This window comes from Diabrotica virgifera, chromosome 1, assembly GCF_917563875.1.
Source record: "Diabrotica virgifera virgifera chromosome 1, PGI_DIABVI_V3a".
In the NCBI taxonomy this organism is placed as follows: Eukaryota; Metazoa; Arthropoda; class Insecta; order Coleoptera; family Chrysomelidae; genus Diabrotica; species Diabrotica virgifera.
This window is the reverse complement of record NC_065443.1, coordinates 5,100,115-5,112,596: the sequence shown is the minus strand read 5'-3', so window position 1 is coordinate 5,112,596 and position 12,482 is coordinate 5,100,115. Positions and strand designations below refer to the sequence as shown.

At 33.3% G+C, this 12,482-nt stretch overlaps 1 protein-coding gene across 1 annotated transcript in view; it reads left to right on the top strand.

The window, feature by feature from the left end:
• The window catches only part of LOC114335172 (juvenile hormone esterase), a 67,290-nt gene that overhangs the window by 22,668 nt on the left and 32,140 nt on the right, over positions 1-12,482 (top strand). Inside the window, exon 2 of the mRNA XM_028285357.2 lies at positions 10,655-10,792. Within this exon, the coding sequence (XP_028141158.2) occupies positions 10,655-10,792 (138 nt within the window). The remainder of the gene's footprint in view (positions 1-10,654; positions 10,793-12,482) is intronic.

Genomic DNA, 12,482 nt, shown 5'->3' with positions numbered 1-12,482 from the left:
AAATTAAGGCTCTAAAATATCGTTAAAGGTTGCAGGTACGAGAGATTCAGTTGGATCAGGACAAGATTTTGTCAAATACAGCTGTAACAAAAACTGTTCGACAAACAGATGCAAGTGCAAGAAGGCAATGATACTCCGCAATTCTAAGTGTCACCAAACTACTCCATGGGAAAATAAATCATAATTTTTATAATTGAGATATAATAAGTGTTGCTTTTATAAAAAAACCATTGAATATTTTTTATAATATGATTGTTTGTATTACCAATTGTCTATTAGTTTTAACGACGAATAATTATTGTTTTAATAAAAATGATTATTTTCCAATTACAGAGTTTTTGATTCAGTTTATCTATTTATTTTGGATTTGGATTTGTAGGCATATTATAACGTTTATACTAGGCCGTACCGGTTTATCCTGTATTAATATCAGGATTAACTAGTTTATCCTATCGCGTTTGGCCTAGGCCAAACTAGTTTATCCTATCGCGTTCAGGACAAACTAGTTTGGCCTAGGCCAAACTAGTTTATCCTAACGCGTTCAGGACAAACTAGTTTATCCAGAAATCGGGTTTGGTCGGTAACACATATACCGAATTGTACAAGAAAATAAGTTATAATGAGAAATTTAAAAAATAGTCGTAAAAGTTAGAAAAATCGTTAAGAGTAGAAAAGTTTGAAGAATCATATCTTGCTTAAAATTAGTCTTAAAAACTTCTACAATAGACCATTTTAAAGGTAATTGATTCTTCTTTCTACTAACGTACTATTTCATATATTTAGCTGCATAGAAAAAAAGTTATAGAACAATGTTTGCGAGAAAAAATAGGGAAAATGGTCAAAAAATGGTGAAAATATGGCGAACTTTGAAAGATCGTATCTCGGATACTAGAAATCTTAAAGACTTCTACGAAAAATCCTTTTGAAAACAAACAATATGAGTTTTTTCTGCAATGATTATAGCTATACTCTGTGGGAAAAAGTTATGGGGCAAAAAAACATCGTTTATTTGTGTTTTTTTTGCTTCTTTTTTAATATTATTTTTGTGAAAAACATTATTTTTGACTTTATAAGGTGATATTTCAATAAGAAATTTGATATTGAATAACTTTTATGTAGATTTAGATTTATATGTACGAAAAGTGCGTAGAATTCGAGTTAAAAATAAAAAAAAAACTGACAAATGGACTACCTATTACATTTCTCCATGTTTCTCTAGAAATTAATATGAATTCATGTTTAATTCTTTGCCTTAGCTCTGCAGCACTTGCTGGTTTAGTTTTATAAATTCTACTTTCCAAGTATCCCCAATGGAAATACTCTTTAGGATTCGAATCAGGTGAACGAGGAGGCCACTCACTACTATCTCTGATCTACCAATAACGCCGAATATTACACCAGAGTGATCCGTCTTGCTGTAACCATTTCACATTAAAATTTGAGTATGGTTTGTGCGCGTATTGAGTGTGCTTTTTTGTACAATTTGGATCATTCATTTAAGAGATCATTATAGGCGTTTCGAGACTTTTGAACTACTCTGTGTAATACTGTATATATATCCAGTCGACAAAGAAATAGTTTAAATTAGTTTGCTTTTATTTAATTTTAATGTTGATAGTAGCGACAAATAGTTTCGAAATTCTTTTGTTTTATTTCATTTTAATGTTCATATTTGTATATTGCGCCAATGCAATTATATTAATGATTGTAATTATCTTTTTAGTCAAATATTGACGAAACTATAATAAGAATGTGATTATATTAAACAATGATACTTGCATTAAAAGGTATTAGTACACTTTAAAAGACTAAAAATAATCATTTTTTTCTCAGAACTTTTATTAAAAATGAACATATAACTTTTTACATATTAATAGCTAACTCATAAAGAGTACAAAATAAATATATCTTTTTTCATTTATGCACGTACATTAATATTGTCATCATCAGTCTCTCTGAATCCACTGCTGGACAAAGGCCGCCCCTGTTTGTCTCCAAAGTTTTCTATATTGTGCTTTCTGCATCCAGTTTTTTGTTGTCTTTCGTAAGTCGTCTTGCCATCGTATTAGTGGTTTTCCTCTGCTACGTTTATCGGCTCTTGGTCTCCATTGACCCCCAAAACCACCCCCTAGTTACGCCTATGCGAATAACAGATGAGTTCGATAAAGAGTCTTTACTGACGTGGTGCATACAAGATTGTATCACCAACAATAGGGATTTTCATTCACATTTCGAGTCATTTGTTTCAAGATTTTGTCATGTGTCGTATAATCCGTGTATATTAATATTATACACAGATTATACAACGTATGACAGAAGCTCGAAACAAATGACAGTCGATGAAAAGCCCTATTTGATATTGGTTTTAACACTTACTTACAATTTACAATTTAAAAACTTTTTAAATTTTGGACGTCATAATAATTTCATGACAGTGACAACAGATAACTTTTGCAAGATGGCCGCTTTCGATTTTTAATCGATAGTTGTCATTATTGAATAATTACTAAATCGGTAGAGTTTTAATTTATTTTGTATGAATATAATTACAAAATACTACAGAATTTGCCTTTTTGACATAAATTTAATTGATAATATCATCAATTGTGTACAATATTTTTAATAATTAAAGTAAATAAATTTTAAGTTGACTCAAATACTGGTCATTCGATTACTGCCATCGACCACTTACATTCAATCTCGGGTTACTGTGATTAATCGCGGCAAGTAAAGTAAAATTCGTCTTTCAGTTCAATAAAGTTGTACTTTACTGCCGCAAATGAGTACAATAATGAATGACTTTAGTGACGTTTGGCGATAAACATTATTTTTGACTTTATAAGGTGATATTTCAATAAGAAAATTTATATTGAATAACTTTTATGTAGATTTAGATTTATAATGTGTATGAAAAGTGCGTAGAATTCGAGTTAAAAATAAAAAAACTGATAAATGGACTACCTGTTACATTTCTCCATATTTCCCTAGAAATTAATATGAATTCATCGATAATTTTTTGCGTTAGCTCTGCAGCACTTTGTTGGTTTAGTTTTATAAATTCTACTTTCCAAGTATCCCCAATGGAAATACTCTTTAGGATTCGAATCGGGTGAACGAGGAGGCCACTCACTACTATCTCTGATCTACCAATAACGCCGAATATTACACCAGAGCGATCTCTGGAGCTCCGTCTTGCTGTAACCATATCACATTAAAATTTGAGTATGGTTTGTGCGCGTATTGAGTGTGCTTTTTTGTACAATTTGGATCATTCGTTTAAGAGATCATTATAGGCGTTTCGAGACTTTTGAACTACTCTGTGTAATACTGTATATATATCCAGTCGACAAAGAAATAGTTTAAATTAGTTTGCTTTTATTTAATTTTAATGTTGATAGTAGCGACAAATAGTTTCGAAATTCTTTTATTTTATTTCATTTTAATGTTGATATTTGTATATTGCGCCAATGCAATTATATTAATGATTGTAATTATCTTTTTAGTCAAATATTGACGAAACTATAATAAGAATGTGATTATATTAAACAATGATACTTGCATTAAAAGATATTAGTACACTTTAAAAGACTAAAAATAATCATTTTTTTCAAGAATTTTTTTCTCAGAACTTTTATTAAAAATGAACATATAACTTTTTACATATTAATAGCTAACTCATAAAGAGTACAAAATAAATATATCTTTTTTCATTTATGCACGTACACTAATATTGTCATCATCAGTCTCTCTGAATCCACTGCTGGACAAAGGCCGCCCCTGTTTGTCTCCAAAGTTTTCTATATTGTGCTTTCTGCATCCAGTTTTTTGTTGTCTTTCGTAAGTCGTCTTGCCATCGTATTAGTGGTCTTCCTCTGCTACGTTTATCGGCTCTTGGTCTCCATTCAACTAGTTGGCGAGTCCATCTTCCGTCCTTCATTCTGGCAACGTGTCCAGCCCATTTCCACTTTAAGTTATAGCTTCTTTCAATGACGTCTATGACTTTGGTCTTAGCTCGTAGATCTTCGTTTCTAATCCTGTCTCGCAGAGTGACCCCTATCATTGATCGCTCCATTCTTCTCTGCGCTACTCTTAGTTTTTGTGCGTTTTTCTTTGTGAGCGATAATGTTTCTGCACCATAGGTCATCACCGGTAGCACGTATTGATATTGTAGAGGGCGCAAAAGTCGAGGCCTCGCAAAATGATGGCGGACAGTTAATCTCAGGATTGGGATATCTGAAACAAAAAAATCGTACTGTATTTGAAAAAGGAAGGTTTCTTATGTGACAATTTACCACAATTTGACCAAAAAATAAAAAATAAATATTGTTTAACTATGAAAAACTGAAGAAAAACGGGCAATTTTTTACAATTTTTTTTTAAATTTCCGTAAAATTACGTCACGTAAGAAACCTTCCTTTTTCAAATACCGTACGATTTTTTTGCATCAGCGTTCCCAATCCTGAGATTAACTGTCCGCCATAGGAACTACTTTTTTTCGAGGCCTCGTTTGGCGCCCTCTACAATATTACTGTACGTGTATAAATGAAAAAAGATATATTTTTTGTATGATCTAACAGTTAGATATTAATATGTAAAACGTTTTATGTTCATTTTTAATAAAGATTCTGAGAAAAAAATCTTGAAAAATGCTTATTTTTGGTGTTCTAAAGTGTACTAGTACCATAAGGACAGTCTATAAAACGTGTCAATCCAAGAGAACTGATGACTGCATTTGTTTATTTATTAAAAGGGGAGTCAATGGAGTTTTTGCTTACGAAAAAAATGAAACAAGATAGAACTTTTTATAATTTCATTAAGAAATGTTTGATAAACAACATATCAAAAAATTCTACGCTAAAAATAGGTACTTCATTTTTTATGTGTCAAAAGCTGCTGAGAGATCGATGAACGCAGCAGAACACTTCAGTTTTCTTTGAAAGCCGCCTTCTATGTAGGAAGTACAGAGAGATAACACCTGATCTGTGCAACCTCAATTTGGTCTAAAACCTGCTTGTTCAATTGGGATATAGTTGAGGATTGTTGGGCTTATTCTGTTAAAAATTAGTCTTTCAAGTGGTTTATACATTAAGTATAAGGCCTAAAAAATGTAACTTATCAATGGACTAATTAAAGACAAATTAATGTTTTAATTTTGATAAGCAATATGCAAAATATTTATCTTGTAAAGGAGTCTAAACCATATTTGTAAAAGTCCAAAATAAATTAATCAGCAGAGAAAGCCTAATACATTGTTAATATGTAATATTTCATTTCATTAAAAATAAATTATTGCTCCCATTTGAAATATTGCCTTATTAACTTATAGTAGGGGAGCGAAGTATGCTAAATGTGCAGTCACTCGAGCGCTTTGGGGACCTATTGGGTTGTGAAGAGTAGGTCCTAAATCAAAAAACAGTTACGTCAAGTTTTCCATTTTAGTGGGGACTTTCCATTTTTATATTTAATTTTTCATTTCCAACAATCGTATTTTCCGATTACAGCGCCATCTATCCATAATTTGAAAAAATGTTTCGAATAAAAGTTGCTTATTTTTACGTAAAGAATCCAAATCTGGAATAAAAATTTGGGGCTCCTATTTAAGATTTTAAAGTAACCTCCCACCCCACCTCCGTGGGGGGTCGTGTTTGGTACCATTCGATAGATTTTTCAAAAATATTGATTAAGTGTATTTTGCAGTTTTTCGATCTAATGTTTATTTTCCGAAATATCGCGGGATTTGGATTTCAAATTTTAAATTTACCCCCCACCCCACTCTGGGGGGTCATGTTTGGTATCATTCGATAGATTTTTGAAAAATATTGAACACGTATTTTTTAGTTTTTCGACCTAACGTTCATTTCGCGAATTATTCGCTGCTTTTTTTGTGAAACTTTTTAACTGACCCATTTCCTTACGCCCCGCTCAAATCGTCAGATTTTTTAAATACCTATACACTCTTTTGCATGTCCTTAACTTACCTTATCTTAATCTGACAATTTCGAGTATTTTTAAGGATAGATTTTTTTTCGGATCCCCTTAACGAACTCCCCTATGTTAAGAGCCTGACGCGCTCGAGTAACTGCAAAAATCCCCGCTTGGGCTCCCCTACGATTATTATGATATATTTTTAAAGATAAAGCGCAAAACGTCGTATTTATAAACATATATAATTTGTTTACTTAAAATGACTCTCAAATAACACGCACAATTATTTTACTATCTATTAGCTAGATTTTAAATTAGAAACAATTAAACCCACGTGACAAAAAACAATCAACTATTTGTTTACCAGATGTTTCTACATCGATGATTCACTCATGACTTGTGAAAATGCAGAAATAATCAAACGATACAAAATAGTCTTAAAATCTTAAATAGTTTTAAAAAACAAATTTTTCTTTTATTTTATGATTCATCTTTTACATTTTTTAACATTTGTACACCATGGCACTTTAGGTCGTTTAGTGTTAGTTTTTTAGTTATAGAAAATACTTTTGGAATTTGATTAAGTATTAGGTATAATATTCTCTTAGATTTCTTAACTTAGTAATACACATTTCTTTCATGTTTTTATAAATATGCCATTTTTTTTATTAGACGAATGGAATGATACCATTACTCTCTGTCCCTCTCATTACCATTCTTATTGATTGCTATGACCATAATAATAATATCACCTCTTCCTATAAATTACTTATATACAGGCAGTAATATTATTATGATCCCTTGTGATTGTAGTTAGCTGCTACAATCACTTCTTCTTCTTAGAGTGCCTGTCCGTTCCGAACGTTGGCAATGATTTTATTGGTTGTTATACGGAATAATTATGTTGAGGTCATTCTATACCATGATCTCAGGTTAGCAAGCCAGGATATTCTTCGTCCCTTTTTCCTTAAATTTTACTTTGCAAAATGCATTGAAGTAGCTCGTATCTGCCTTGATTTCTCATTGTATGTCATAAGTGCTGCAGCTTACGGCCCTTCACGATGTTGACCAAATCTGCGGTAGTGTTCATCCTCCGTAGTACTTCTTCATTGGCGACTTTGTCTGTCCATGGTATTTTCAGGATCCTTCTGCACATCTTCTTCAGACGTTGGTTGTCATCATGTTTACAATTTCCTGAAACCTCTATCTATAGGCTGCTGCGCGAAATAATTCTTCTACTGTGCAGCCACACCATAATATGTCTAATATTACGCAGCCATGAAAGTTTCTTTCGACCAATCCATCTCTTTCCCTCCAATTTTCCTTGTATTATAAGGCGATGCAGATGGTATTTAGGTCCTCGAATTATATGGCCGAAGTATTCTGTTTTTCTCTTCTTTATGATGCTTATGAGCAGACGTTCTGAATTCATCATTTGAAGAACATCTTCATTGAAAGTGTGCGAAATCCACGATATCTTTAGGATTCGTCGATAGCACCACAATTCGAATGCTTCTAATTTGTTTAGCATTATGGTTTTAACGTCCAATTCTCACAACCATACAATAGGATAGACCACACATAACATTTCAGGACCTTCTTCCGAATATTCATCGACAGGTTTCTGTTACATAAAACTGGTTTCCAGGTCATAAAAGCCTTCCGTAATATTTCGGTCCTAGTTATTATCTCTTCATCAGAGTCATAATTTACATTTAACCAGCTGCCAAGGTACTTGGCAGTACCGGTGCTAGGGTATACGGTGCCCACCTGTAAAACTAGCATAGGCGCCCTTCAGTTTTTTTAAAATCTAGTTCTATATTAAAAAAAGCGCCGAAATGGACAGAAAAAGCTCATTTTGGCGCCCCCCAAAACAGGGGAGCCTTCGCAATGCCTCCCTTGCAGGCCCGTTATCGCCGGCCCTGAGAATGGCTGTATCGTCTGCACAACCATATCTCAAAAGCCTGAAGTTTCGATAGAGTTTCCGCCTTCAATGTCTACGTTTCTACTCCGTATAGGAGCACTGAGTACACGTAACATTTAAGGAACCTTATTTTTGTTTCTAGGGTGATGTCATGGCTCTTGAACACAGAGCTCATAGTCAAGAATGAACTTTTTGCCTTTCCGATGCGACATCTCTTGAGTATTGTCCCACGACTCATTGATTATAGTTCCCAAGTAGTTGTATTGTGAGACACGTTCAATTCTCATTTGGTTCACATACAGATTTGCTCCATTTATGTTTTTCTTGTTGATGATCATTAGCTTGGTTTTGCTGGTGTTTATATCCAGTCCATATGTTCTACTGGTTTCCGTTATTTTGTTCATTAAGTTTTGCAGTCCTTCTATGGTATTGCAAAATACTATTGTATCATCTGCATACCGCAGATTAGTGAACTTCACTCCATTTATTGAGATGCCTTCATCAATATCTTTTAGAGCCTCTTCAAAACTGTGCTCTGAGTACAGATTAAATATCAGCGGTGAAATTATGCACCCCTGTCTCACTCCTTTAAGATTTTGACCTGATTTGTATATTCTCCATCTATTCAGAGTACTGCTGATTGATTCCAATACAGCTTAGCTATGTCAATCCCTGCCCTCTTCAGCACTTCCATCATGTGTTCATGACTGACTCTATCGAAAGCCTTCTTGTAGTCAGCCAGGCACGCAAAAACATCACAGCTGACATTTCCACATTTCTGAAACCACACCTGCACTCTAAATAAAGTCTCTCTTGTACCAACGGCCTTCACAAATCCAAACTGTTTGGGCAATGGTACGAACTCAGATTTGAGCCACTCTGCTGGTATACAATCACACCTAATATAATCATAGCTCTTTCACACAAGGCCTGTCTATTATCTTTCATTTTGAACCTAAACCCAATCTGTTTGAAAACTCTCCAGAGACTTACCCTGAAAATTTCGAATTTATTTCTGTCTCTTAATTTTTTTTAACAACGTCTCTACAGAAACATAATATTCTTTCTTTTTACGCACTTTATATAAAACGTCTCGAATTTCAAACTCAGGAATATCTTTAGTCTTACGAGTGTAGTCTAGGTTTATATTATGCGACCTCTCCTCCGGCCATTATTTACATTTTTTCTGATTTTCAAAACCGACTTGAGTTTTGTCTCACTAATATCTCAGAGTTTACTGATTGGAATCACATTGTGAGCATGTTGAGCAAAAAAGGTAAAACTGTAAACTTAATATTAATAATTAATACTGTAAAAAAGATTATAAAAGGATTTTTTTAATTTAATTTAAAAATTACGATATGTAATTCCAAACAAAATTTGGTGAAATATATTTTATTGCCAACCGTCATTAAAGTCATTCATTATTGTACTCATTTGCCCTCATTTGCGGCAGTAAGTAACACTTTATTGTACTGAAAGAAGAATTTTACTTTACCTGCCGCGATTATTAATCAAATTAACCGAGATTGAATGTAAAGTGGTCGATGGCAGTAATCGATTATTTATTTGAATGAACTTAACATTTATTTACTTTATTTATTAAAAATATTGTACAAAATTTGCGATATTATCAATAAAATTTATGTCAAAATGTGAAATTCTGTAGTATTTTGTAATTATATTGATATAAAAAATATTATCCGTAGAAAAAATATTTTTACCTATTTGAAAAGCTGATATTTTACTTTATCGATTTAGTATTTATTCAATATTACTAACTATCGATTAAAAATCGAAATCGGCCATCTTCAAAAAGTTATCTGTCGTCACTGTCATGAAATTATTATTACGTCTAAAATTTAAAAAGTTCTTCAATTGTAAATTGCAAGTAAGTGTTAAAACCAATATCAAATTATGTTGGCGATAAAATTTTGTATGCACCACGTCAGTAAAGACTCTTTATCGAACTCGTCTGTTACTCGCCTCGCTCGCTCTTCTCGTAATATCAGACTTGTTCGATAAAGAGTCACTTTACTGACTTGGTACATAAATAACTATTATAATAACAATATATTTCACTAATATAATCGGAAATTTGTGAAATATACTTTAAATATTTTAAACATATACTGTATTGAGTAGATTGTGAATTTACTGTACCAATTAAAAAAACTTAGAGCTATATTTCTCCAACTTAGGTAATACTATACATACAGACTGTTTGGTGTTTGATTAGATGTACCCCAATGAAGCAAGTGCTAAAATCGGCAACATTGCTTATGAGAATGTATAGAGCATTCCAAATCACGTGATATAATATGGCCGAAGGAGGGCAAAAATGTCATAATATAATGTTTACATCAGTTTTTGTAAAGAATATCCTGTTTGGTTTTGTTTTTTATTGTTAATTGTGCAGCGAAATTGTGATAAAACTGGTAACTAACTACTATGGGATAATTCAGTTCTGTAGGCGACAAACCACTTCATATTTAATTTGCTATCACAATTTCGCAGATTTCGCTACACAATTAACAAAAAAAAAACAAAAAACAGGATATTCTTTACAAATGAATGTCAATGTAAACATTAGATACGATATGACATTTGCCCTCTGTCGGCCATTCTGACAGTTCATTGAAATACCTAATTGCATTGCCACTGTAGAATGACAAATGACTGAATGAATCGGCGCGAATCACGTGCATTAGGTGGGCAGCAGTGTTGCCATTTATAGTGCATATATCTAATTGAAAATTAAACAGTCTGTATCACACGTATAATTGTGTATATTTTGTCTTTTAGGCACCACAACCAGTTGAGCCCTGGCAAGGAGTTCTTCACGTTAATCATGAAGAAAATTGTTGTGTTCAACTTGATATGTTAACGTATAAACTGTGTGGTTCTGAAGATTGTCTCAGCTTGCATGTATTTACCAGAAAAGTAAGTAAAGTATTTGATCGTATGTCTACAAACATTTATGTTGTACATAGGCGCCCATATCCGTGCCCCCCTTATTATTTATATTATTTTATTTCAACTCAATGCTTTATCTATTTCACATTGTTATTTTATCTTAATATAATCTACAATACCAAGTGTTTATCGTGTACCTACCCCTACAACCCCTTATAAGGTCTTCATTCCAGATAATGGTTTCCATTTTTACAAACACATTTCTTGCCATTTCCATCCTGGCCCATATGTATATTGTTTGATGATTATTATTTGAAATCCAGGTTCCCAGGTACCTACTTATATTTAGCAACCCTTTCTTTCGCCACATCTCCTAAATGCATGTTTGTATTTTGGTTTATTTGTTATTATCATCATATAACATATTTTACTCCATATTTTTGGTCGATAATGCTCCTTTAAAAATGGATTCACTATAATTATATATTGAATATTAGTGGAGAAAGAATACATCCCTGCCTAGCTCCTCTCCTGATTTCAATCTCTGAACTGGTTTCGATATCTATTACAATTTGTACTCTTTCATTCCAGTATTGTTTGTGATTATTCTTAAGTCCCTTTTGTCTATGTTTTTTGTCTTTAGAATTTTGACTAATTTTTCATGTCTTACTTCAAATGTTTTTCAAAATCAACGTAACAAACATGCACATCCACATTCATATCCATGCATTTTTGAGCTAACACATTAAAAGCAAATAACGCCTCCATGGTTCCTAATCGGTTTTTGAACCCAATTTGATTATTTCTATCATATATTCATTCTTCCCTTTGTCAGGGAGACAAAGGGAATAAAAATAGATGGAGAATACCTAAACAACTTACGTTTCGCCGATGATATAGTCATAGTAGCTGAGGATCTAGGTATGGCAAGAGAGATGGTACAGGAACTTGTTGTGGCTACAGAAAATGTAGGTTTAAATATAGACATCTCGAAAACAAAAATAATGACAAAGGTAACCAACCAGAACATCAGTATTGGTGGGAAAGAAATAGAACTCATAGATAGATATAAATACCTGGGACATGAAATTACGATTGGAAGGGATAACCAGACTCATGAACTGAAGAGAAGAATCGGCCTTGGGTGGGCAGGATTTGGAAAACTGAGAGAAACTTTTAAAAGTGAGTTGCCCACATGCCTAAAGAGAAAGGTATTTGATCAGTGCGTCCTCCCAGTCTTGAATAACTCTGCGAGACAAAATCAGAAAAGAAGAAATCAGGAGAACAACAAAGGTGACTGACGTCATCGAAAGGATAGTCAGGTTGAAGTGGAGATGGGCAGGGCACATAGCCAGAATGACAGATGGGCGATGGACAAAGAGGTTATTAGAATGGAGGCCCAGAGAAGACAAGAGAAGCGTCGGTCGACCGCCTACAAGATGGACTGACGACTTAAGAAAGCTAAATAAAAACTGGATGAGAGCGGCGCAGGATAGATGGGGTTGGAAACTAGGGGAGGAGGCCTATGTTCAGCAGTGGACTTTTGAGGTTGATGAAGAAGATTCCTTCTTCCAGTCTTCTATTTATACGACCATGAATTATAATTTTCAAGAGTAATTTGAAAATATAACTGATTAATGACATTGTTCTGTATTCACTGCAGTCTTTAGCGTTTGTATTTTTAGGGATAGCGCAAAATGTGGTGAGTAACCATTGT